Below are 25,212 nucleotides of genomic sequence, written 5' to 3'. Positions count from 1 at the left end.
TTGATGGCCCGCCTCGCCTTCCTTCCTTCCTTCCTCCCCTCCTCGTGATAAATCATACCGGATGGCGGCTCGCGGCTCCCCCCGGCCGCCCCGCATGTCGCAGTTTACCGGTGAGCGTGGCGCCTCGCAGGCAGGCAGCACCCGCGGCGGTAACGGGTCTCCACAGCAACGCCGTGACGCGCCGAGCGGGAGCGAGCGACAACAACTGGGGAAGAGGAGGAAGAAGCAGCAGCAGCGGCAGCGAGTCCTCATCGAAGATCGTATATTGAGAAGATGAGTCACTCAATAGTAAAATAAAAAAAAATAAAAATGGTCAGGCTTCCAGTGTGGGAAAAGAGGGCGTTAAAAGTTACTTGCTCCTCCTCTTGCGTAATTGATCCTTTTCAGAAACATGGCTGAGGTACTTTCACTTAGTCTTAGCAGGGTATAGATCGATTCTCACCTCCAACTCTGTCTGTGATCACTTATTTTGTGTTTCAACGTGATATAACACAATACAGGTGTCCTATTTCCTGGTGCCACAAATGTCATTACATGGTGTAGTTGGTCAAAAAACAGCAGACTAGAGTCTACTCTCAGTCATGTCTGTAAATTTATTGAGCAGTATGTAATTGATCAAATATATCACGTTATATTATTTTCATTGTTTTACTTTAACAACGAATCTTTACACTTTAACTGTGAATTTTCACACAACTCCCACTAGCCTCTTCTCAGATTCAGAACTGTACGTCACTACCACGCTATATGGCAGCGTGACTGATGCAGATGCTAGCTTACTATTGAATGGAATCATCGTCCAAAAACATAGACGATCTTTGGCGACAAGTGGGCGTTCAGTTCCCCTCTCCCTCCCTCCCTCCGTGGGTCAGCGTGGGCGGCCCCGTGTGGCAGGAGGAGAGCGAAACACGACACCCCGACAGAGGAAGGGGGGTTGAGAACACGAACTGAGTGAGTGAGTGGAAAAAGAAAAGTCTGTGCCGGAGAGAGAGGGAGAGAAAGAAGAGAGAGTTCGGGCTGATAGTTTTTTCCCTTTCAGAGCGCCGTTGTTTTGACTGTCGGCGAGGATGATGTGGAAGAGGAATCGACCATGCGACATCGTTGTAACAAACGGGTTGAAATTTTAGATGCGTTGCATTCCGTCGCTCTAGTATCAACGGCAGCACGACTCTCTCAAACTTCGACCTGCGCCATTCAGACCCGGGCGACTGGATTTTCCCCCGAGGCTCAGGGCAACTTTTCGCCTCAGCCTCACACTTAAAAACAAATACTTTTCAGTAAAAAAAAGTTTTCGAGGAAACGTCGAAGTGTCGAGAAATACGGAACTCCATGAGAACTTAACAGAGGTTCGGCAACTTTAGTGTAAAGCCGAGCTCCTAAACGGGGGGAAGCTTTCTAAGCCACTTGTGAGAACAACACCGGAGGAAGGAGTGGGGTGTCACAGCTAACGTTAACTTCGCTAGCTAACTTGGCTACCAGGCTAGCTAACTAACGTCTAAAGTTACCAGCCGACGGGGAAATTGACTGAACCAGCCCCGCCGAGTCAACAAAGATGAAAACCCCGGTGGACTCGGGTAAGTTGATGGCTACGTATTCTACATAAACTTTTCAGACGGCAGTGTTATTCTTGAAATGGAAACAACAGCAGCGCCTAAGTTAGCTCGGTAGCTAGCTGTTTAGCATGCTAACTAACTCCCCTCCGCTTCAGAGAAAGTGTGACAAATTATGGCGCTAGAGTGGATCCATCCAACTCTCTTGTTATTGTTTCAGCAAACCTAGAAAGCCCCTCCGACAAACGATCCTCTCTTCTTCCAGCTACAGTAAATCAGGAGAGTCACAAAGGCCCTTTTTTACATTTACATTACATTTGATACAAATAGCTGAACCTTCAATCCAGAGCGATTTACAATGAGTAGAATAAGCCTAAATTCCTTGTTCACCCATATTATAAGGATCCAGTAGTAAGGAGTGCAGGGTCAGGACTATAATGCCCTGATAATGCAATAACATTTAGATTTTAGACATTTAACCGATGTCCCTGTCCACAACGATTTAACTTAAATGAGTGCAACAGTAGAGTAAGCTTTACCACTGTATCTTTACGAATATCACATGCAGCAACTACTAAGGACTGCAAGGGTCACAGTCTGTCTTTCCTGGTAATACTCCTGTGAACCTAGATCTAAGGGAGAATTGCTAAGGAAAGCGGTATAATAAGCTAAGGAGAGAAATAGAAGGGATTTTTTTTACATCATGTTAGAGTTGAGATATGGATAAGGGGCCTTATTAACATTTCCTTATCATAGGATGGTTTTTGAGAGCAAATACATTGAGATGTAATGTGATTCAGTGGGGGGGAGGTGAAGTAGGGTACTTGTTGAAAAGATGATTTTCAGTGTATGGTCAAGGATGCTGTGATGCATCCACATTAACTCAGTTTACCTGGCTTTTTAGGCTGACATAGATATAAAAAAATAGGATCTTTTAAGGGGCAAAAGGTATTAATACTTTTCTGAAAGTAAATTTTGTAGATTTTTGTTGATATTGATGGTTGCTTGCCATATAGTGATAACCAACTGTAGAACATGGTTAACCAACCTTTTTATTTACCACGACAAAACTGCCTAGTGGAGAGTGAATTGCTGTCCTGACTGGATCCATTTGATCACTGTTAAACAAAGCTTGGGGAGTTAGTTTATCTCTCCAGGCTAACATGCTAGCTGGCTTGTGGGTCAGATTATTCAGTAAAACAGGAAACATTCCCAGTCTCTCTGTGTTTACAAAGTTCCCAATGTTCCTTGTTTTCTGTGAAGCACTTTGTCACAAACCTGTTTGACCCTTGACTTCCGGAAGATTTGCATAAAAAGTTAATTGTGTTAACTTTGTAGTTCGCAGCTTTTACCAAGCTGCTCTAGGAACTTCAGCAAAGCAAGACTTCAGCCTATTGACTGGAATGGAGCGTTTCTGTTGCCTCAAATTCACGCTTGGTCTGTGGAACAGAATTGTTGTTGTTTATTGTTTTGTTCTCAAATTTTTGGTTTTCATACAAATGGTTATGATTTGCCATCCACAATTTATGATTGCTCCTCCGTTGTGCCTTTAGGTGCTCTAAAACTCTGTCTAGTCAAAAGTTTTGTGTGGTAATCTTGGGCAGGCAAAGTTCCAGTACCCATAATGGGGCATTTAAGAGGGGAATGCCACACCGCAGCGCAACATGGTAATCACAAATATGACTTCTAGAGCTTTGCAGTGCTTCAGGTAACTGTTTTTTATAACAATACACGAGCAAATTTGATTCCACCGTGGGATATTTTGTCATGGGCTATTAACTCTACAGGCACATTGGTGAGCAAACAATTTGTGTCAGAGAAAAATACAATATTAAAATGTGTTTAAATGGGCAAAACTCAGATTGTTGGCAGTTTTATGGTTTGTTCTGAAGATCCGTATGGGGTGCGTGGCCCCAAAATACTACGCCCACTGTAAGTGTGCCCATTAGATTTGTACACCATGACCCATAAAACAACCTTTTTCATCCTAACCATGGAGTTTATGATCCAGATAACACCAAACAGGCACAGGGGCGAGTGAACGGTCTTGATTTACACCCAATGCTAGACTAAGAATTCTTTTTCTATGGGATTTATCCATTAAAAGAAAAGTTTTTACTGTAGGACACAGTTTTATCTTTGTGCAGTGAGACCATAATCTCTAAAAATGCTGTTTTGTGAGAATCTGAATATGCACACATGGCCGTTTCATATTTAGAGCACCACTTAGTCTAACATGTCAGTGTGGCCTATTTCAGACTTCTGAACATTGTATTCTCTTCTAATGACCTCCATTCTCCAGGGGATCAGATTAGCAAGGTTATGCTGCACTTCCGTTTGGTTTTTAAAAGTAGACCGCCTTGTTTTGTCCATGTGCCGCGCAGCAGAGGATAGCCCCCTTTGTCTATTTATAAATGATTTTGTGCTTTAGTTACGCTGTTAGGCCTACATTCAGCTTAGAGGCGTCTGGGGCTTTTGTCACTGTGGCTGCTGGGCTGTTTCAGACATTTAACCATCAAGATCAAGAGCTGGTCAGTGACATTTCTTATGGTAGTTGGTAGTATGGCGTTTATGGTAACTTTTGTACACCTGTTGGCTGCAGTTATTCATTTCAAAACAAATGAAGTCATTTTAGTGTGATTGGGAATTATTTCAAGGAGGCCCATGCTAACATCAATAGACCCCACATAGGGTTCCATGCCATAGGTTGGGGAACCCTGATCTATATCCTCATTCTGTTCTGCACAGCGCTACACAGACCTTTTGTCTGTGTTTCCCGTGGCCGTCAGTGAGCCCAATGCCCATTTTATATATATATATATGGGTCAACCTCCACTCTCTTCCTACCAGGAAGTGAGAAGTCTGGCCCCACCAGCTCCAATTTTCCACTTGTGTTACTCCTTATATCAACAACGCGCCACATGTGAGACGTCACAGCTGTAGACGGCCCAGCTAGCGGGCCAGCCCGCTTTGTTGCACTCTGTGTGTGTGTGAGTGTGTGTTGGAAAGAGCCAAATATACAGTGTGTGTGTGTGTGTGCGTGGAGTGAAAGGAGCCATACATGAGCAATTAGCCGGTGTTAAGCCTGGTTAGGGCATGGCTGCTGTTTATGACTCTGTGTGTGTGTGTGTGTGTGTATGTGTGCATGTGTGTGCCCATATGTCAGTCATTGTGCGGCTCTACCTGACACTGATGTGGTCAGGCTGTATTCACAACAAAGTGACTGTTTGACTTTTACCAGCGAGACCAAATTGCCCTTGAGGAAGACCATTTGGTTGTGGGCAGTTGAGTCAGCCCGTTGTAATTACAGGAAGAACTGCTAGACGTCTTCATGCAAATCCAAATAGCCGTAATAGCGCTGGTTAGACTGAGGATAAGCCCGGAGCTAATGAACAGAGAGCTAATTTAGAGAAAAAAAGGCATTGTTAGTTTCCTTTGGGAAAATCTGTTGTGTCGCTGTCCCACCAATATACCGAAATTATACTGTTGGCACCAGCAGCAGAGAAAGCACAGCTCCACTACACGTTCAGGCCAAGTTGTTTGTGTGGAGGAAGGTTTGACGAGAGGTGCTGGTGACAGATGTACAGGGATGTGGTTTTTCAGTCTTGGTGTTTTTTGGACACACTGCTCCTCTTTGACTTTGTTGAGCTCATTTATTTACACTACAAAAGATAAGAAAAGAAGGGAAAGATAACTAAAGAAAAAATAGATTGTGTAAGTGGGATAAAAAAAACAACAACCACCAACCAAAATGAATCAAGGTGGAAAAAATCACGGCAGAATTGGATAACGGATACTAAATCACAACAAAACTCAACAAAGAGGACAAAATGCCATAACCAAAACAAAATACATAAAAGACAGTGCTATTCACAGGATATAGCTTTCCCCTGGTTTTCCTCCCATAATGACTTGCCCCCCTTTTTTGCGTTGACCTGATCGCATTCCTGATACCTAGTGAACGGAGCCCAGGCAATCAAAGCCTGGAAAAACTACGGTGGAGTGACGTCAGCATTTCTCTGGTGAGTCGTCAAGCCGCTGATTTTCAGACAGCAGCCGTGACCGTTTGATCCACGGCCCCGGTCTGTGCTGCCGCTATCGTCCCTCGATGCTGCGGAAGGCCTCTTTTCCTGGAAGTGTTTGTGTGTAGGTGTGTGTGTGTGTGTGTGTGTGTGTGCAATGGCTCTGGCGACCCGTGCAAAACTAAGAGAATAGACAACCGGTTGCCCGAGCCATGTTGGCCAAATAAACACCAGGGCCTCACGCGAGAGTTGGGTGTAGGTAGACATCCAACATTTATCAAAATTTTCAAGTCAAATTTATTCATAAAGCACTTTCAACAACCAGGTTCTCCGAAGACTGCTTTACAGCGCCCCAAAGGACATAAATGAAGACTTCTATTCCAAAATGCTATATATCGATTTTGGAAAGTTTTTAGTACCTGAAGTTCATCATCCAGTATTTCTGAAATCTAGAGGATCCAATCTGTAAAAGCATTATTAAGCAAACTGAGGAGTTAAGTTGCTGGCTGTCCTTTAAAAAGTAGCATCATTTGTTTTAATTTGGTGCTATTGAATATTTTGTAAGCGAAGCTTTCACTTTTTCACAAGTAACAGATACCTAATTTTGGAATTAAACCCTTCAAATACAGATCAAAGCAAGTGCGAGTTTAATTTAGAACTTGTGAAAGTGTCTCAAACTCCACATCTTTTGTCAGGATTTTAACTTTTCCTGTAGCCCAATGAATGTGGTGCATGGAATGATTTTGACATTAGGAAATTCATATTGGTCCAGAATTTAAAAACAATGATATTTACTCTATGACAGAGCCGTATGCTGTAAACACAAACAGAGTAAGTTTAATCAAACTTTATTAGTATACACAAACGTGAAGCTTGTTGATTTTGCTGACTTATACCCTCCCTGCTAGACACAAACATCTTTACAGCTTCAGCCGTATAGCAGGCACAATCAGAGCTCTTGTGGTTTGAAGTGTCTTGCCTAAGGGAACTACGGCGGTTGTTGTGCAGCATCTCAGAGATATTAAGTTTCTCCCTTACTCAGCCTGAGGTTGGGAAACTGGCGTTAAGAGCCTCGTGGAGCCTAGGTGTTCCTGAGGCATATGCTTCCATGTAATTTTGCTATGAGGAATTCAGGTTTGGATCTGTGAGCAGCAGAAATACAGGTTAGGCTTAGACAAAGTGCCGGCGTCTACTTTATCCCGCGCACTGTCATTTGTAAGGAAAGCGGCAGTTTTCGGTGCAAACGTGCAAAGAATGTGCTCATCGTCCACAAAATGTCTTTGTTTGTTTTGCCCTGCTTGTCTGTCAGCCTGCCTGCTTGCTTGTGCCTGTGAGTATTTATGATTGAGTGTATCTGTGTTGGCTCCTCGTGTGTTGGCTGTGGACCCCCAGCAGGGCAGATGAAAGGACAGAAGGAAGCCGAGTGGAACCAACGACTCGCCCCACTGAGCAGATAAGGAAAGCGTCTGCAGGGGGATCGATATCTCTGCAACACCTGACAGGATACCGGGCTTCCGGCCGTAGCATCGGTTGGGTCACACACCGACGAATCCCCTTTGCATAAACTTGCCTTCTCCTTTCATTTAGTTCAGTTTGCTCTAAGGTTTGACAGCGCTTTAACTAGAATGACTTTGTGCTTTCACATTTAGTCTCCCAGACACCTTTTTGTTATATTTTTAGTGGTAAAATGTTGTGGAAAGCCATGTTCTGAACTATGTGGTCTAGTAGATCCATCACATAAAGCCTTCTCAGTGAGGTGTTTCAAGCCCTTTTGTTCATGGAGAAATGTAGACTGACAGTTTCCCACACTGTTTGCCCTTGGAGCCGTTTTGGAGGTTGAAGTATTGAACCAGAGAGACAGAAGGTGTAGGCAGGACTGTGCTCTGTCTGTGGCTGTTTTGGCTGGATTCAACCTCACTAAGAGAGGTGGGGAGAGTGGCACCGTGTATTATGGCTGTCTTCTCTGGTGAGTGGAGAATGAGTGGCTGTTTTGGCTTCGTTTATGGTCAGAAGGATTTGGGAAGGTGGGGTTTGGTCTCTACCGGGACGGTGTGTCTCTGTGTCTGCCCGCTACCTTGGAGAGACACCGTCGAGAGAACAAGGGGACAGACTAGGTGTGGTCCTGTTTAGCTCTGTATAACACTGCCAAGGTTAGGGATTGCGTTCCCACTAGCCCCCGCCAATGCTAAAGCAGTTACACTCATGTTGCTGTCAACGCAAAAGTGTCCACCAAATGCCATATGTGTGTTTTGGGGTGTCTTGTTTTAGCTAACAAGGGTGGTTAGAGGAAGCATGCCAGGTTATTTTCTGGCAATTAGAGAGACCTAGGTGGCAACGTCTAGGCTGGAATGGGTTTTAGAAATGAAATGGGAGGATTGAAAACTCCCAAGATCCCACAGTGGCATTCACAAGCAATTAGGAAGTCTTCAACAAGAAAAAATGTAGCTCATTTATAAACCAAATGCAAAGAAATTAAGCAAAATAAGTTGGTAATTTTCCTCTAGGGCACCACCTCTGGAGTTACTGAGGGAAAGCCTACAGGTTGCAGAGAGCGAGAAAGTGGCTGTTTGGACTGGGTTGATCCAACCCAGACTTTTCCTACCCATACACTTGTTGGCGACCCACATGTGTTTTTCCCCACACTGCTGGATTGAAAATGTGAAATGTCCAAAGTTTAGAAATGCCGTGTAAATGCTGCATACCCTTTCCCTGGTAAACACCTCTAACAGGTTTCTGTTAGCCTTCTGTTTTCTTGCAAATATGATTCTAGATGCATTTCTAACCACCTAAACCACACTTGCAAGCTAAGAGCATTTTCACAGCTATACTGTGAGCCATGCAGCCTTTAAACATTCATAGAAATTGAATGTTGAATGTAGTTTACGCTGTCTTGTACATATTTAAGTTCCTGCGTTCGATATTAAGGATTGCCTGATGGCTCAGGGCCAAATGTTGACTTGGGCCAGTTGATTGGTCAGACATGGGCCCAGTTGGGTTCTCTGCCCGGGGGAAAAAAAGTTCATGTGGAGCAGGCACGGCCTCGGCTACTTTCAGTCACAAAACGAAAAGTATTTGTAGTAGTTTCCTCCAGTTGAAAATGATGAATCAATCCCATACTGTTTGTACTTTTTAGTCAGTGATTTCTGAGAAAGGCGGATGTAGCCGATTCATTTTCATGCCCACGACAACAGGCAGCAGCACCTAACTTGTATGTTGGGAGAGCGTGTGGTTGACAACCCCTCATCAGGTCCCATTAATGTGCTGGCAAGATGAATGAAATGAGTGGAGAGACTCACCAGCCTTGAATGAATTTCCCCTCTGGGTTTTACTGCTGGTTACACTTACAGAAAAGCCTCTAATAGTTAGTCATTTGAGCTCATCTATGAATACAATGAGTGCAGCAAGGGGCAGTTTATACTTAAAATCATGCATTTCAAATTTATTCAGTCAGTTATTTTTTGTTCTAATTTTTCTGTCAATTTGCCTTAAGAGCAGCCAGTATCATACATTTAACAGTAATAAATTACTTAAATATATGAAAAGTGGTTGTCTTTTTGTCTGCTGGGCCGGTAAAAATATACTAAGGGCAAGTAGAAACAATTCTTTACGCTGAACCCAGGTCTTTGTATGCACTGTGAACCTGAAGACTTGAAGTGTCTTCATAAAGTATAATAATGTCTCTGAACCAATGCCACACACATAAATTAGGCTACTCTGCATTTTTGTACTTGGTGAATGTGCGGTCTGTGGCTCTGTCTAATGCCTGGGGATGGATGGTGTATAGACTGGGTTGATGATGGCTGTTTTTTAGGAAGCAGCAGGATGGCCTAGAGGTTATAGACACCGTCCTGTAACAAAAAAGTCACAAGTTTGATCCCTGCAACAGCCAACGTGTGCCCAGTGTCACTACAACTCGCTCATTCTAGGGTCGATCCCAGCGACAGTGTCACATGGCTAAATGCCTTAAATGAAAAATGTAAAGGTAAATGATGTAATGTTTTGGCACAGTGAGCTAGGAGAGAAGGTTTCGCTGACTCTGCAGGCGGCGGTTGTCTTGTCTGGGACCTTCAGAGCAGAGAAAACCTGTTGGGGGTCGAGGGAATGAAGAGAGAGAGAGAGAGAGACGGACTCAGTCTGTCTTGCTGTCTGTTTTGTCTGTTCCAGTCATCGGGCTGGTGTAGGGATGCAAATTTTCAGAAATTTGCCTAAGCGATCGTTGGTCACGTTAATGACCAATTACTCGATTAGTCATTATGTAAAAAACAGCTTTTGACACAGAAAATAGAAAATACAAAATGTGTGTTTTTACACCTGTCTTTAGGCCTACTCAACAAGTTACTCAACCAAGCATAATTCAAAAGAGTCGGGACCCGCGACAACGGATGTCAGTGTTTCCAACAAGCTGAAAATGTACTTTCTTTAGGGTTCATTACTTTAAATTGTCTTTACATTGTGTCCAACTGAACCCAACTGGCAGAATATGCAGTGAAGTCTCTGCACTGCACTCATGTTAACTTTCTGAGTGTTGAGCAGTGTTAGAATTGTCCAATTGAAAAGTATCAAGTTACTCTTTACCGTTACAACACATGCGAGTTCGGAGAAATTGTGGAATTTTGTATTTATAACGTTTTCAGAACAGGAGACGGACTGTCAGGTTGAGTACAGAGCTACTGCATCGCCAAATGACAGACATGACGTGATGCGCACATTAGACGCATTACAGAGCGATTTAGATCAATTTCTATACATTGATTAACTTTTTATGTTGTACCAGCCGTGCCGATATTATGGCACTGCCACAGTTTATGTACTGGAAACAATGGCACGACAATCTACTGGTTTATTTAAGAATAAGAGCGTATCTCCGTGGTCAGGGATGAGTCCAGTGCGCAGCCTGGTGACAGTCAGTCCATCCTGAAACACACGCTCCGGGGGAACAGCTGTCCCGGGTCGGGAGGCACAAATAGTGTCGCGGCAACTTTGCCAGCCAGGGGAATGCTTTCTCTTTCATTGTGCTTGTAGAGGTAGAGGTGCTGTATTTCAACTTGTATTACAATGTTTACAATGAACACTGTTGTCTTTTCGGGTGTAATGCTTCCACCGGCTTGCTTGGCTTTCTTCTTCCTCTGTATAGGCGGTGAAAGTTAAATTGCGCCCTTGTGGAGGTAAATCATTTCCAAAAAAATGAGAAATAGCACATAAGATACATTATCTACTAATATATGCTTGATCGATTAAAATTGTTAACGGTGATTAATCGGCCGTCGATTAATCATTAACATCCCTACTAGTCTGGTGGGAGCCCTTTGGTTTTCTCTCTCTCTCTCGGCTGTCACAACCTGCCCAGAGTCTGTGCGGCTATCTGTGTGTGTGGTGTGTCTATATTTAAGGGAATGAGTGTGTGTGTGACAAGAGAAACAGAGCAATAAGTGTGTATGTGCGTATTTCATACTTCAAAAAGATAATGTTTGTGTTAGCGGTGTATTCCAGTCCAGCATGTCTCCTTGAACAGAAAAGGCAAAAGACTGATAACTTGAGAAGACAGACAGACAGCAATAAAATTGAGAGCTTTATTCACACCCCTGCCACACACACACGCACACACACACACACACACTCTTTCTCTCTTTCCCTCACACACACCTTCACCCTGAATCACACACTTTCCCAGACATCCACTCAGACAGGCAGGCAGTGGTTCAGGGGAGTCCCCCCCCTCCCCCATAACAAACATGTACGCTCTCTCTTTCCCTCTCTCACACACCCACACACACCTACTAACACACAGCTGACAGGCCACAGCAGATATCTCACCTCCGGGCAGATCAAAGCAGGGATGAGTCGATGAGCAGAGGAGCACAGGGGCGATGGAGGTGAGGAGGTGGAGGGGAGTTTTACAGGTTACAACATCATGACAAAGTCTGTTTCAGCCTGGTCATCAAATGGGATCAGTTACAGTTGCACGATGATAGCTAAAATGATAATCCTGGTTGTTTTGCAAGATAGTATGATCACTGTTATTAGTCTCAGGATTTCATGTTTTTTTTCTTTCTTTTTTCTACATACAGCATACAGTCTTTGCTCTTCTCCTGTTCTAAAACTTTCTCCCTCCTGGCCTCCGTACACTCTCTGACCGTGAGCCAATAAAATCAAAGCAAAACAACGGCTCTACATTTAACAGGCTCCTGATTGGCTTCCTGTTACGCTGCTCTACCGTCAGTCTTGGTCACCTGCCACACCGGCCGGTAACTTTCTGAGACGATAACATTTAAATGCCTCGGTTATGCGAGTGACATAATTGTTTGAACAATGTAGCCTATTTAAAGTACTAATATTTTTTTTTTGGTTACCAATCCTTGACAGCAGGTGAGCAGAAAAGTTAATTTCGGACACTAGTTTCTGAGCACGTCCCTGCACAATCATCTTACATCGCTTACATGCTTAGTTCATATTTTACTATTTACCTTCACAGAATTTTACTTGGCCCAACAGCAAAAAATCTTCCCAGAATGGGGTTCCCGGTCTAATGTAATTCTAATCAGGGGCTCTATATGTGAAAGACTGTAGATTAGAAACCAAATTTAGTCTTTTCACAATTTCACAAGTAGGTTTACGCATCTTAAGTGTTGAGATTAACTTTGAACAGTTGTAGAATCTCCATTAGATTTCATGTAGGATTTAGATTTGTCTGGTAAATCGCTTCAAAGCGAGGCCATAAATTGCATTGGTGATAAGAATGGCACCATTTGACCAGGTCAACACCATCAGCAGGCCATAAACTTGGTCTGCTTTCTCTCCCTCCCTGTGTCCTTCCTTTATCGCCCTCTCCACACACACACACTCGACCAATGTCCTTCACTACATCAGTTTAAAGTTGGATTCTTAAAAATCCTAGCAATTGAAAAGATTTATGTAACCTGCTTGAATCACTTGATGAATTAAATAACAGTAATGAATGAACTAATAGAGAAGGAATGCTTTATCCTTAACCATTGAATAGCAGTCTCCCTTTACATCTTGAATTTATTGAGCTGAAAGAGTTGACTCTCTCAGCCCTCATTCAGTAGGTTCTTGACCCATTTGATGTCCCTCTCCATAGTTTGAGAACCCAGGGCCAACAGCAATGACGAGTGAGTTGGGCCTCTTTTTAACTGAAACTTGAAAGTCAGTTATGCACTCACTCACTCACTCATCTCCCCCACTCTCTGCCACACACACACACACACATAGCAGGCACACTTTATTAGGGGGCCCGGACCCCCCACATGCCATGAAAATGGGTGATGTCTGTGTTGCATTAACACACGCGCACACACACACACACACTCTTTTAATTTTCTCGCTGCAGCTAGCTAGCGAGCGTGCTCATTTGGGCTGCCATCTCCCTGCGGTGACGCCGTCGTGCCTCTGTCTTTAATGTTTTTACACAGGGAGCGAGCCACTCAGTCTAGAGACTGGAAGATCCAGCTTTAATGCAATAGACTAAGGAATTAAGACCGCCGTGGCTCTGCCAATAAGGAAAGACTGACTAACACACCAAGACATGACACATGTAGAAAGTCCCCTTCTCACTCTTTTACATTTTAGGCATTTTAACGGACGCTCTCATCCAGAGCCACTTGCAGTCAGTGTAACAGTGCAAGAAGCTTATAGTCCTAGATCTCCATTTTGAGCAACTACCGGTGTATATTCCTGTGAAACTAGAATGATCATGTATGATAGAAAGGTGCCAAAATGGAGTGTTGGAAAGAATTCAACATAGAGAAGTTGAAAGTAGGGAAGGGAATTGCAACTTATGTCACTTATTAGTCTGAATTTAATGATTGGCTTGTGTAAAGATAGAAAGGCATCAAATGCAGATATAATTGATGCCACTTTCGCTCTCTATGTTGATATTATGTATCGATATCTATGTCTGATATTTTTTTTACTATTGATGAGTACATCGCCCAGCAATGAACTAACTTGTTGTTCCTCGAGCTGTGATCTTAGCTGGCCAGTTGCCATAGCTATTTGTTTCCTTTCCAAACCAAGGGTGTGGTGAAACTGATCCGCTCTGTATGAGGGAAAGAAAAACCTGCAGATGACATTTGGAGATAGTTGGGATCCCATTGTTAATCGGTGTACAAATCAAATCAAATTCCTGCACTTGTTATCTTCTGGTTACATGACAGTCTCTTTAACTGCTAAGTCACCCTGCTGCCCATGATGTGAGTAACGGTAAGTTACATACAATTACCGTTCATTTCCAATGGAAATGCCAGTTTTCTTGCTTTCTTCCACATTATTAATTTTGGATTTTTTTTGTCATGTCACAAACACATCCCTGGGGGAACCTCCTGCATGCTGAGCTGGTTGTCCTACTAGTGGTAATAGGCAGCGGAGCCTCCTTGTCTGTGTGGAAAGATGCTGAAAGGAAAGCTGCATTAGTGGAGAGAAGGAGAGGAAAGGCGAAAGGAGGAGATGAAATGTGATTGGCAGAGAGTACGAGACTGACTCACTCATCTAGTTCCCTGGATTTGGAGCTACGGGGCCTATTCTGGGCTGTGGTGACACTAGTGTGTGTGTGTGTGCGCACCAATGTTCACATGGCTTAATCCAACAGTTGAAGTCACCAAGTTATCGTCGTTGGCCTGGCCACCGTGTGTGTGTGTGTGTGTGTGTGTGTGTGTGTGTGTGTTTGGAGGAAAATGAAAGTAGTCTGGCGAGCAGACCACAACACAGAAGCCAGATTTAAACACAGAAATTTATCTTCTCTCTCTCCCCCACTCCGAAGTCCCCTCTCCAACCACTGCTCTGCCAATCACTCCAGTCGCACAGCGGCCTCTATCTGTCTCTGACTAGTTTATTCACTGTTCACTGTCACTAGCAACAAGTGCCTCGTTCTTCAGGCTATGCATTGATTCTAAGCACCAGGACGATACTTTTTTGTGTTTTTGATGGAAGGGAAACTAAACTATACTGTTAACTTTCACGTCACATTTTCTCCTGCAGTGGTGCTAGTGTTCTTGCTGTGTTGATGTACCACTGCCTCTTCTGAAATTGTACCAAAACCGACACTGGTACTCTCTCACTGACCAAATTTTGTACACGTCAGTATGTTTGGTAAATACATTTGTCAAGTAGCCAACTTTGCATAAACGGTTTCATTTGTGTTGCTTTAGTTAAACAGAGTTGTGCTTCAAAGTAGCTGCGTCAAACCAGCCAGAGAAGGACTGAATAAGACCGGATGTAAAGTGGGTTTACCTTCAAAATAAAAGCATACTTTTTATGGTTATTATGCTAATCGTAAATGTAGTATTTCTGCAACGGGTTTAGAAAAATACACAAATTATTATTACTGCCACCCTGCTGCCCAGTTTGATGTTATTAAGCAGCCAAGCCTCTTGATTTACTGCCTGACTGCTGAGCTGGCTGCTGTGTTGAGTTTGTCACTGGTTGGCTTCAGTCTGATGGGCGTCAGCCTTATTACCTGCAGTTGAACGAACAGACAACAAATCATTATGAAGATCTAAAAGTAATGGTGTGTGTGTGTGTGTGCACCTGTGTGTGTTGCTGTGCAACAGACAGACCAGCTAGACCAGCTGAATCAATGCTGCCTCAATGCACCTCTGGATAGAAACATGATCGCTCTCTTTTTCTCTGTCTCTCTCTCTCTCTCCCCCTCCCTCCTGTCTCTCTGTCTCACACACACACACACACACACACACACACACACACACACACACACACACACCCTTCAAACCAAATTCCCATCCTGACTATAGGAAGTAAGCTTGAGTTATACAGTCAGCCAGTCAGGTAGCCAGGAGCTCATTACAGCTGAATGTTTTACAGGGCCGTCATTTTCTGGGAGGAAGGCATGCTCAGGCGAGTTTCAAACACACACTCACACTGTGTGTGTGGGTGGGTGTGTGTTTTTCCTCTCTGGGATATAGGCATGAAACTGATAAGTCTCCAACCTTGGCTGCTTTTCAGCAAGCGCTGCAGATTACGAGTGCTGATAGAAGTTTGGGCTCTGAGATCATCAGTGATGCGATTGTTTACGATTTTATTTCTCATTAACACAACACTCCTATTCTTTTCTAGTGGAGATTTCCTTTTTTCCTGCTTTTAATCTGTTAGTTCCCACCTTTTTGTCTTGTCTTGAACACATGGTAGCAGAGCTTCCATTCCCTCTGTAGCTGAGTGTGAAGAGCATGTTACCAACACTGCCAGGGTTAGGGATGTTCTCACTGGGTCCACCAACACCTAAACTGTATGCATTGATATTCTAAGGTGCATCCACCAAATGGTATGTTGTGGTGGATCATGGTCATGGTAGATCATGGTGACATGGTTCAGTCATCCTTTATCAGCCATTCAACCCTGAGGGGCTTGCTGAATGCAACAGGAGCTTCTCCTTGTAGCAGAGCATAATAACTGACTTGCGCACACACACACACACACACACACACACACACCCTGAGCCAGGTCTGGCTTAATCACAGCCTTGGCTGCCTGCAACGTGCTGCAGAGTTCCCCGGGACGCGACAGGTTTCTGTCTGGCCAGGCTTGGGCGGCCGCCGTGTCACAGATTAGACTAGCTTAGCTGTCTCAGCTGTAGCAAAGGTGGTTTATGCACTTACAGGCTTCACTATGCAGTCCAAGACTTCACTGCTATGAGAAACAGTCAAACTCCCTACTTGATATTCTGTATCTTAACTCCTTTCTGCAGACTTCAAAACGCAGCATTGCAGCTGTTTATCCTCAAAAACGTCTCAAAGCAAATGGTGAGAATTTGTTTAGCTTGGATTACTCGCGGTGCATGGGAAGCATCATTCACAGCACACGCTATTTGGAAGATGGATGTTTGTGCACCGAGATAGAAAGCAACCACATCATCCCCGGACAGCCTGTGGGCTGATTTAAGCCATGCGTTGCTTGCTCATGGATGGCTAGTTACAGCATCAGTGGCGTTACCAAATCTTCTTTGCTGTCAAATCTAGCATAAATTTTCATTATCGTCAAAAATTTAGCTATTATCAACAAACCTTAACACTTAATCACTGCTGACGAGTCATTTAACCCAAAAGTTAAGCTGTTGCCAACTATTCCTGGCCAACAAATAGAGTTATTGCTAACCAAACACAGATCGCTGTCGAAATCGGCCAACTTCTCCCCACAGTTCAGCTTATAGATGGATCGTCTAGCTACTAGTCTCGTGATTTGCCTATGGCAGGTGTGTGGAAGCTTGGTTTGGTTTTTTTGTATATAAGTTACTAATATAAAATCGTCTGCACTAACAGAGTGTATTTATGCCTTATGCCGACTGGTGCAATGAACATATTTTGTATAAAAAAACATATTTTGTCTTGATTTTGTCTTAGTTTCTGCTGTTGCTGTTAAACCAGGCTGTCTTCCTGCCTCTATCCTTACAATTCTCAGTTCCCCAAGTGAAACCACACACACACACACACACGCGCGCGTGCGCACGCACGCACGCACACACGCACGCACGCACACACACGCACAGTATATTTTTCTCTGTCTCCTTCTGTCTTTCTCTCTTAGTCTCAATATTTCTTTCTCTTGCTCTTTTGGCCTCCCTTTTTCTCTGTCAGTCTCTTTGTCTCTGACTCACTCTGTTAGGAAATGAACACACATACACTTTAACCTACACTCCTTTCCTCTTCCTCCAGTCTAAGAATCTGACAATTTGTTCTTTTTTTTACCTTTCTGTTCCACTTTCACCTCCTCTCTATTCTTCACAAGTTAGGTTCAACCTTCTACTTTGTCAGGAACTCGTTTTCTCCCCCCAGTCTCTGTATTTCTGTCTGTATCTCTCTCTCTCTCTCTCTCTCTCTCTCTCTCTCTCTCTCTCTCTCTCTCTCTCTCTCTCTCTCTCTCTCTCTCTCTCTCTCTCTCTCTCTCTCTCTCTCTCTCTCTCTCTCTCTCTCTCTCTCTCTCTCTCTTTTTCTCTTTCTGTCTCTTTCACTTGGTGTCTCTCTCTCTCACACTCACCCTGTCTCCCCTCCTTCCTCTGTCTATCTGTCTGCCTGTAAGCCTTACGTAATGGAGGGATCATGTGAGAGCCGAGGTGAGGGTTCATGCTGTGCACCTGCAGACGGCCGTCCTCCTTTCCATTTGATCTCCGCTGGAGTGTGTCTCTTCTTCTCCTTCTCCTTCTCCCCCTCTTCCTCTTATCCTCCTCCTCTCTCCACTCTTTTCCACCTGACTTCCCCTTCATCCCGTCTGCTCTGCTCGTCTCCTCCTGGCTTTAAGCCGCTGGCTCCGCGACTCTGAACTCCATCCTTTAACAGTAATTATGAGATCAGCTCAAAGAGGGTTTTAAAACAGTAGTTTGAGGTGCTGCGCTCAGGGCTCCTTCATACAGCAGCATTGGCCTGTTGGTTGTAATTCTGCTGTTGTAGAGGAGTAGATTTTGAAGCAGGGAAAAACTGGGTCAACAGTCAACTAGGGCTGCATGATTAACACACGATCTTATACCACGATTGTAGTTTATTTAAAACTGTTCATATTAACAATATTTAAACGTATCATTTTGTTTAGAAAGTCTGCTGTAGTTGAAACTAGTTATAAGTGTAAAAAAAGTGTAAAATATTCCTCAAATCCTTATGAATAAGAATCAAGAGTAATAACCATGATCACAATATAACAAAATAAACAGGATTTTTATTTTGGCCATGTTTTAGCCTTATAGTCAACTAAAACTAGTTTATATACGAGAACAGAATTGCTCTCCTCCCTGATGGTAAAACAACTGTTGCCATTCTGCTGTTAACTGTCCATTTCATTATTGTCATAAATGAGGGGATTTTTTCTTTGGACACACAACTCCCCCATTCATTTTTAATAGTAAATGACCATTTTCCTGCTTATTTTGTGTTCCTGATCTCAGTCCTGATAATGAAATGGCATTCCCCTGTTTGTCGCCCTTCTGCTTTTAACTGATTATTTCGTAAATCCAGCGTGGGATTGTGTTTGGACACACAGCTCCATTCTTTTTCATGTGGATTCACCATTTTCCGGCTTTCACCCCCACTATAACTTTTTATGTTCTCCATTTCCTTCCTGAATATTACATAGTTTATGTCCCTTGTCATTCTTATAGTAAATGTGTGTTCCCTTTACCACAACCAGTTCAAGTTGAATAATCTGCTTGACATCAAAATGTATCCTAGACCTTTTGATGACAGTTTTTTTTAGCCCTGCTGATCACGTATATTGCTGCCATTCACCTTCACTGATTGTGAGATAGGCTAAGTGTTGGGAACCAGATTGGCTTGTTAAGATGTGTCAGACAAGCGTTGGACTTCTCTCTCTGTGATCATCACCCCACTGAGAATCACTTGACTTATCAGACGTGTCGTGTTGTAATGTGTTGCGTGTTGCGAGGCGTTGCGTTCCATCGACAACAGAAGCAAAGATATGACTGGTTTCCCACAGTCCTTGAAAATCCTTTTAAAGTTCGGATTTGACTAAAAAAAATTTTTGAAAAATGACTGGATCGTCTTGCCGAGGGACCTCTTTCTGTCCGAGGATCATCTCAAATGAAGAAAACCCTTTGATGGAGACTTGCGTTGATATAGCAGCAGTGTTCAGTTTTAAAATGAAGGATTTCACCATGATTTCTTGATTTGACATGATCATGAGTAAAAACATAAGCCTCTGATTTGTCTAATTTTGACCAATGCCATGCCAGTTTTGTCACTGCCAATTTTGAGTCCTTGAATTTCACCAAACAAGACCTGGAAAGTCATTGATAAGGCCTTGAATTTGATGTGTGGGAACACTGAAGTGATTTTTTTTCCAGTTGTTTTTTATTTGCATGTTTTTCCAGAATTGCAGTCTTTTTGGACACAGCAGTCCCATTCACTCCCAGCGGAGATTCCCCTTTTCCTGCTCTGTACCCGTTTGTTTCCTGCCTTTCTGTGTTGTCCCGATCCCATCCCTGATAAGCCCCGACCAGATTTCAGTAGTCAGCCGGCCCGCAGCCATTTAGCTCGGCCTGTTACCTCTCTGGATCCGTCTCCATGCCCCAGAAGCATTAGCCTGCAGACAGACACAGGGCCGACCTTTTCCAGCAGCTAAATATAGACCCACCGAAGAATAGGAGGAAGGGAGGGAAAAATAAATGGAGGGATAGATGGATAGAGGGAACGGCGTGTAAAAAGAAGGGGAGAGCGAGAGACGGAGTGAAGGAGGTTTGTGTTTAGTCTCAGCGGCTGCAGGCATCCTGGACAATGCCCCAATGATGGCTATCTGTTATTAAGAACACTATTCTGACTGCGGTGACGTCAGAGTCCTGAGAAAAGCAGAGTGTGTGTGTTGAACCCCCCCCACCACCCCCTCCTACCCCCCCCACCCACCCACTGGTCACTGCTCCACAGATCCTGTGTTTCTTTTGGAAAAGGCGAATGCAGGTGGCTTGGGACTGCAGGCTAATAGTAAATGAGTTTTTGTAGCCTGTAATTGGCTAGCCTATATATAGGATCCAGCGAGGCTTGAAATGGCGTGTTTCACCTCCGCCCGACAATCAAAAATTCTTCCTGTCTGGAGTAAAACTGGCCAGATCGCACGTTGGCCACCAGGTTCATTTGTCTTTAGCTTTTCCTGACTTGCAGCTCTGCATCCAGACCTCTAAATCAATCAGCGCTGACACATGATTGGCCGCAGACAAGCAAAGTTCAGTACCGGACAGTTTTTCCTCGCAAGGAAACGAGCGCAACTGCGGTCTCACTGGCCAACTGGATCTCGGGCTGTAGAAAATGTATTGGCCTCCAGCGACGAGTTGCTTACAGTGTAAACATATTGTAAAATTTAGGCTGAGCTGGATAGGTTTACCTCCCTCCTTGTCTGAGTCTCACAAGGCCAAACACTGTAGCTCTCTTCCAGTATAATGATAGGTTGTTTTTGACACCTAAGTTTGATCGCTGGTTCCTCACACTGCTCAAGCTACATCTGTGAGCTGATAGTGATTCATTCCCGCTCCATTGCTGTCCCAGTGTGTGTCTCTCTCTTTCTCTCTCTAACACTCTCTCTCTAACTCTCACTCTGTCCATATCTTTTACTCACATTACATGAATCACCAGCTGTAACAGATGCAGATCCAACCGGACCACACTTGTGCATCTGCTTGCATGCCTGACTGTCGGCCTTGCTGTCTGACTTTCTGTATCTGCCTGTCTGCCTTTCTGTCTGACTTTCTGTATGCGTCTGTCTGACTTTCTGTATCCGTCTGTCTGCCTCGTCCGTCTCTCTATCAGCACGTTGATCTGCCTCTTACTCAATTCAAAAAATGACCCTGAATGCGATTGAGCGAGCCTCGTCTGTCTGTCTTCAGAAGCCAAGCGTAATTGAATTTGAGTGTGATTATTAAGTTAACTTGGTATTTGCCTCGATGCTTTCATGTGCTGTAAGTCTACTACTGAGGCCTTCTGTCCACCAAGGCACACCTCTTTTTTTTTTTTTTTTTTTATCTAGTAGCGCTGCACAGATGCTTGTGCAAAGTGCCATTGCTCCTGCTGTTACTAAGTGATTACTGAAAACTAGTTTGAAGCATGTCAGTCTTTTGCTGAAGTTAAACTATGTTCAGCACGCAGCGAGCTGAGCGTTCAAACTTGCTTCTCTCTCAGTACTTTCGGGAACATGCAGTGTGTTCTTTCCATTGTAAACAGTGTGACAGCAGAGGACAGAGAAGCCATCGCTCTAGAGACAGGTCTCCACTGGTCACACAGCCTCAGACATATCACACCTTCGCACTGTTCTTCCCTGGATTTGTGCCTAAACTCTTAACACTTTTGGCAAGTTTCTGTAATCGAATCATATTTTGCCTTGTTTGTCGTGACTCGGCCGTTTATTTTTAGAGCTAAAAAGCTTTCGTTGCTAGGAGACGGGTGTCTTAAGAGAGGGAGCGAGGGAGGGACGGAATGAAAGAAAAAGAAGAAAGGAAGAAAAAGAAAAGAGATGGCGGCGGCGTTGAGGGGGAGAAAGGCGGAATCTGTGAAAGCTGAACGACAAACGAACAGGCTATGAGTCAGCAGGGACATCTGCAACACACATACACACACACACACACACACGGTGGGCATGGTTGCTATTCCTGTGTTCTTTGTCTGTGTGCTCTGTGCACCCACGCATGAACCCACTTACCTCTCCCCACTAACCTATGTTGCGTGTCTGTGTACTGTGTGTGATATTAGCTCGCCCACTCTGATTTTATCCTGCCTCATGTTGTTTGCATCGGTGTGTGTGTGTGTCTGCATTATGTGCGTTGTGAGTGTATATGCACATGCGTATTTTACATTACTCTTGTGTCTCCAGTAAACAGTGTACTTCACACCATTTTACACCAGTATGTTGTCTCTGTGTCACAATGCCTAACCTGTCCCCAGTGACAACAGCCTTATTGTCTGCTGTATGAATCATATGCTCATACTTCATTAGTAATCTGCCTTCAAATGGCTATTATCAACTATCACAGCCAGCTTGTCTGTCTATTGGCTCATTCCCCAAACACAATAGAAGAAGCTCAGATAACAGCATGTGGTTTATTAGTCATCAGGAGGGGGTCTGTGTTTCAAGATATTTTCCCTCTCTCTTCGTTAAAAACATGCCGTTTGTTGGTGAGATTTTTAAAGCTTCAAGTGGAATATTTTTGAGTGTGTTAGTTGAAGCCTTCAGATGAAGAAGCATAAGTTGTGAAGTGCTTTGAAGAGACGCCATATTCACAAATCGAACGTCGTCATGGTCCAAATCATTTGGAAATTATGAATGTCAAGGTGTACTTTATTATATATCTTACAAAAGCATGGCAAAGTCATGAAATACAAAGAGAGATGCATAGCAAACACTTAACCTTGCACTCTCAAACACACAGTTGCCTATCATGTTTCTGTCCATTGCACATCTACAGACACACACACACATCCAAGCACAGTCTGCTGTATCAAGCTCTCCTGTACTCCATTATTCAGAAATCAAATATATTAATACATTAAAAATATATCTAAAAGACAGATTTAGCTAGTGTATGTCCTTATATCAAGAGCTGAAGTTTGAAATCAGAAAATGCCTCCAAACCCATTAAAAAATACCTCCCTTCAGGGGTTATGGATTGGCCCTTTAAATATTGATAAATCTCTAAAATGTTCTCATGAATTGCCAGGGATTTGTGAATTAGGGGATCGATGTATTTTTCATAGAGCAGCTATGAAAAGAATTTTAAAGAATGCTCCTTTGCCCCACCAGAGTGCTTGCAAAATCCGGTGTCTGTTGGACACCGAAACAACGCAGCTTGAAGCTCTTAAATCTATCCTAACGGGGATAGCGGATTGCAGTTACACAACTGGTGTGTGTTGTTGTTTAGCCAGATGCTGATCAGTAGGGAGCTAGCAGCAGTGGCAAGAGGCAACGTGCCTCTGAAAAACTTGGGGTTAGGTTGCTTGCCAACTAAAAATCCCTTTGACACCATGGAGAGTTTGTCTGTCCATGGTGTCAAAATCAAAGAAAAATACCTGGCCTTTTCTTATTGTGGTCACCCAGTAGCAAAGGCACTGGTTATTTCTCTGTATATATTGTTTCTGATGGAATACGTTTTCTCTATGTGAGCAGGGTCCTGATGGGTCTTGGCTGTATATCTGTATCACTTGTGGTGTTTGAGTGATGAGACTTTCCCACTATGTAGCCAATAAACTAATACTACTTCTACTACTACCACCACCTCTCTATTATTACTACTAGCATGGCTTAACGCCCTTCTCAGACACACGGCTGCACTTTGCATGCTTGATAGTGGACTTTGGCTTCTCCATGTCTGACTTGGTTGGTTTTTCCATGACTCACTTAGACTCCATTTACACCTTGTGTTAAAATGCGATCTGTATCTGGACGTCTTATCTGGATGAAGAAAAACGCATGTTAGGCCTAATGCAAGGTGTAAACGCACACAGCCTGCATTACGATTGGATTGTGATCCGTTCTACCGGCGCATTGTGATCGGATCTCAGCTAGTCGGCCTGGTGTAAATGCAGTCCATACAGTGTGTTTGCATTTTATGAGAAAGTACCACCCATGGGGTAAAAACTGACTCTGAAGTTTATCCGGCAGGATCTGCTCTCACCAGTCATCGCTGCTTTCCTTCATCCGTAGTGAAGAGTCACTGTAGCAGCGTTCACAGCAGATGCAAACACTACTACCGCAAAAAACGACATGTCATCATTTCTGTTTCTGTCCTACTAAAGAGTTGTAAAAGACGACCTTTCCTCCTCAAATAAAGTAAATACAGGCTGTACAGTATTGCGTCTAATGACCTCACGCTCGCCATGTTTGTTTTTGCCACCTCCCCACATCTGACATAATGCAGTGAGACAGTGAGAACGCATATAAATACCTGGTGTAAATAAATGCGAAGGGCGTGATTGGATAGCATATCCAGATACAGATTGCATTTTCATACCAGGTGTAAATGGGGCCTCAGGTGCCATAAAATAGTCCCTATGTTGTATCATTGCAGGTCAGATTAGTGGGCCCACACACCGATACACTACTTCCCAGTATTTGGAGGCCTTGACCAGATATGATACGACCATGTTAATATTACATCACCACGCTTGTGTTCTGCAGTGTCACTGTAACTTAGGTCAATAGGCCAAGTGTTGTAGTCTGTCAGCCTTCAGCATATCATTGTTAACAGTTCGCTGTTAATGCTATATAGATACGACCGCCTTTGTTCGGAGTGGGAAACCAGCTGTAACCTTGGTATTTAGGATAGTTTGTTTCTTTGCTGTAACACACACACACACATTGAGACAAAATTCAGCATTGTTGTAGTGTGCCCATATGTTTCCCACCCTCAGCTTTCTCAGCCTGATTGCCAAGGCACATCTGGTACTAATGAGGTGTGTGTGTGTCGCTATGCCTTTGCTATTCAGCCTGGCCTTGTGTTGAAGTGGTGTTGAGTCTTTTACTGCCACCCACTGCTTTACAACACAAAGCCTATACTTTTTACTGTTAGATAATGGTATGTGTGTGTGTATGTGTCATAAAACCGTAGCTTATATTTTGTCTGCAGATGTCTCAAGGCCTGTTAATCTATCTGTTTTTACAGTGCTGATTCTCCAGCTTTGATGGTGATAGTGGTGAAGTTTTGATTTGACTGTGTTCTATGGGAACAGATTTAGCCGTAACACTCATCACCAGCTTTTCTCAAGGCGCTAGATCCGCTCCAGCGCCATAGCAGTGAAAAGAAATCTGTTAGTATTTGCTCTTCCATGTTGTTGAGGCTTCATCCCACCGGCTCCATGCCTTGTGTCCTCTCATAAATGCTTCACTCCACTATTCCACTGTTGTTCCTCTTTTTCTCCTCACACGTTGCCTCATCCTCCTTTACTAATCTCGCTTTCCTTCCTAGAAAAGGTCTGGGACCTGTTCTTCCCCATTTTATTTGTCTTGTGTTCTTTATTTGTTATTCTCCCTAGAGACATAAAAATCAAGTGTCAAGAACACGAGTCGTAAAAAAAAATAGGCTTTTATTCAGTGATTTGTTGCCAACTTTTACGTGTCTTTAAGTACTATGAAAACATATAGATTATTGTCGTTTATTAGTTCTAGACGCAATTACCGCAGCATCCAAATTG

The 25,212-nt window shown here is 43.6% G+C and overlaps 1 protein-coding gene across 1 annotated transcript in view; it reads left to right on the top strand.

Annotated features, from left to right (window-relative positions):
• The first annotated feature begins 963 nt into the window (after positions 1 to 963).
• The window catches only part of LOC139667154 (ETS domain-containing transcription factor ERF-like), a 39,632-nt gene continuing 15,383 nt past the window's right edge, over positions 964 to 25,212 (top strand). The window contains exon 1 of the mRNA XM_071546573.1: positions 964 to 1,574. Coding sequence (XP_071402674.1) covers positions 1,553 to 1,574 — 22 coding nt within the window. The 5' untranslated portion in view covers positions 964 to 1,552. The remainder of the gene's footprint in view (positions 1,575 to 25,212) is intronic.

Source organism: Centroberyx affinis, unplaced genomic scaffold (assembly GCF_046629955.1).
Source record: "Centroberyx affinis isolate AG114_WGS23_722 - 3 ecotype Tasmania unplaced genomic scaffold, CSIRO-AGI_Caff_v1 ptg005327l_1, whole genome shotgun sequence".
NCBI lineage: Eukaryota > Metazoa > Chordata > Actinopteri > Beryciformes > Berycidae > Centroberyx > Centroberyx affinis.
The sequence above is the reverse complement of the archived record's forward strand: the minus strand, read 5'-3'. Positions and strand labels throughout refer to the sequence as shown.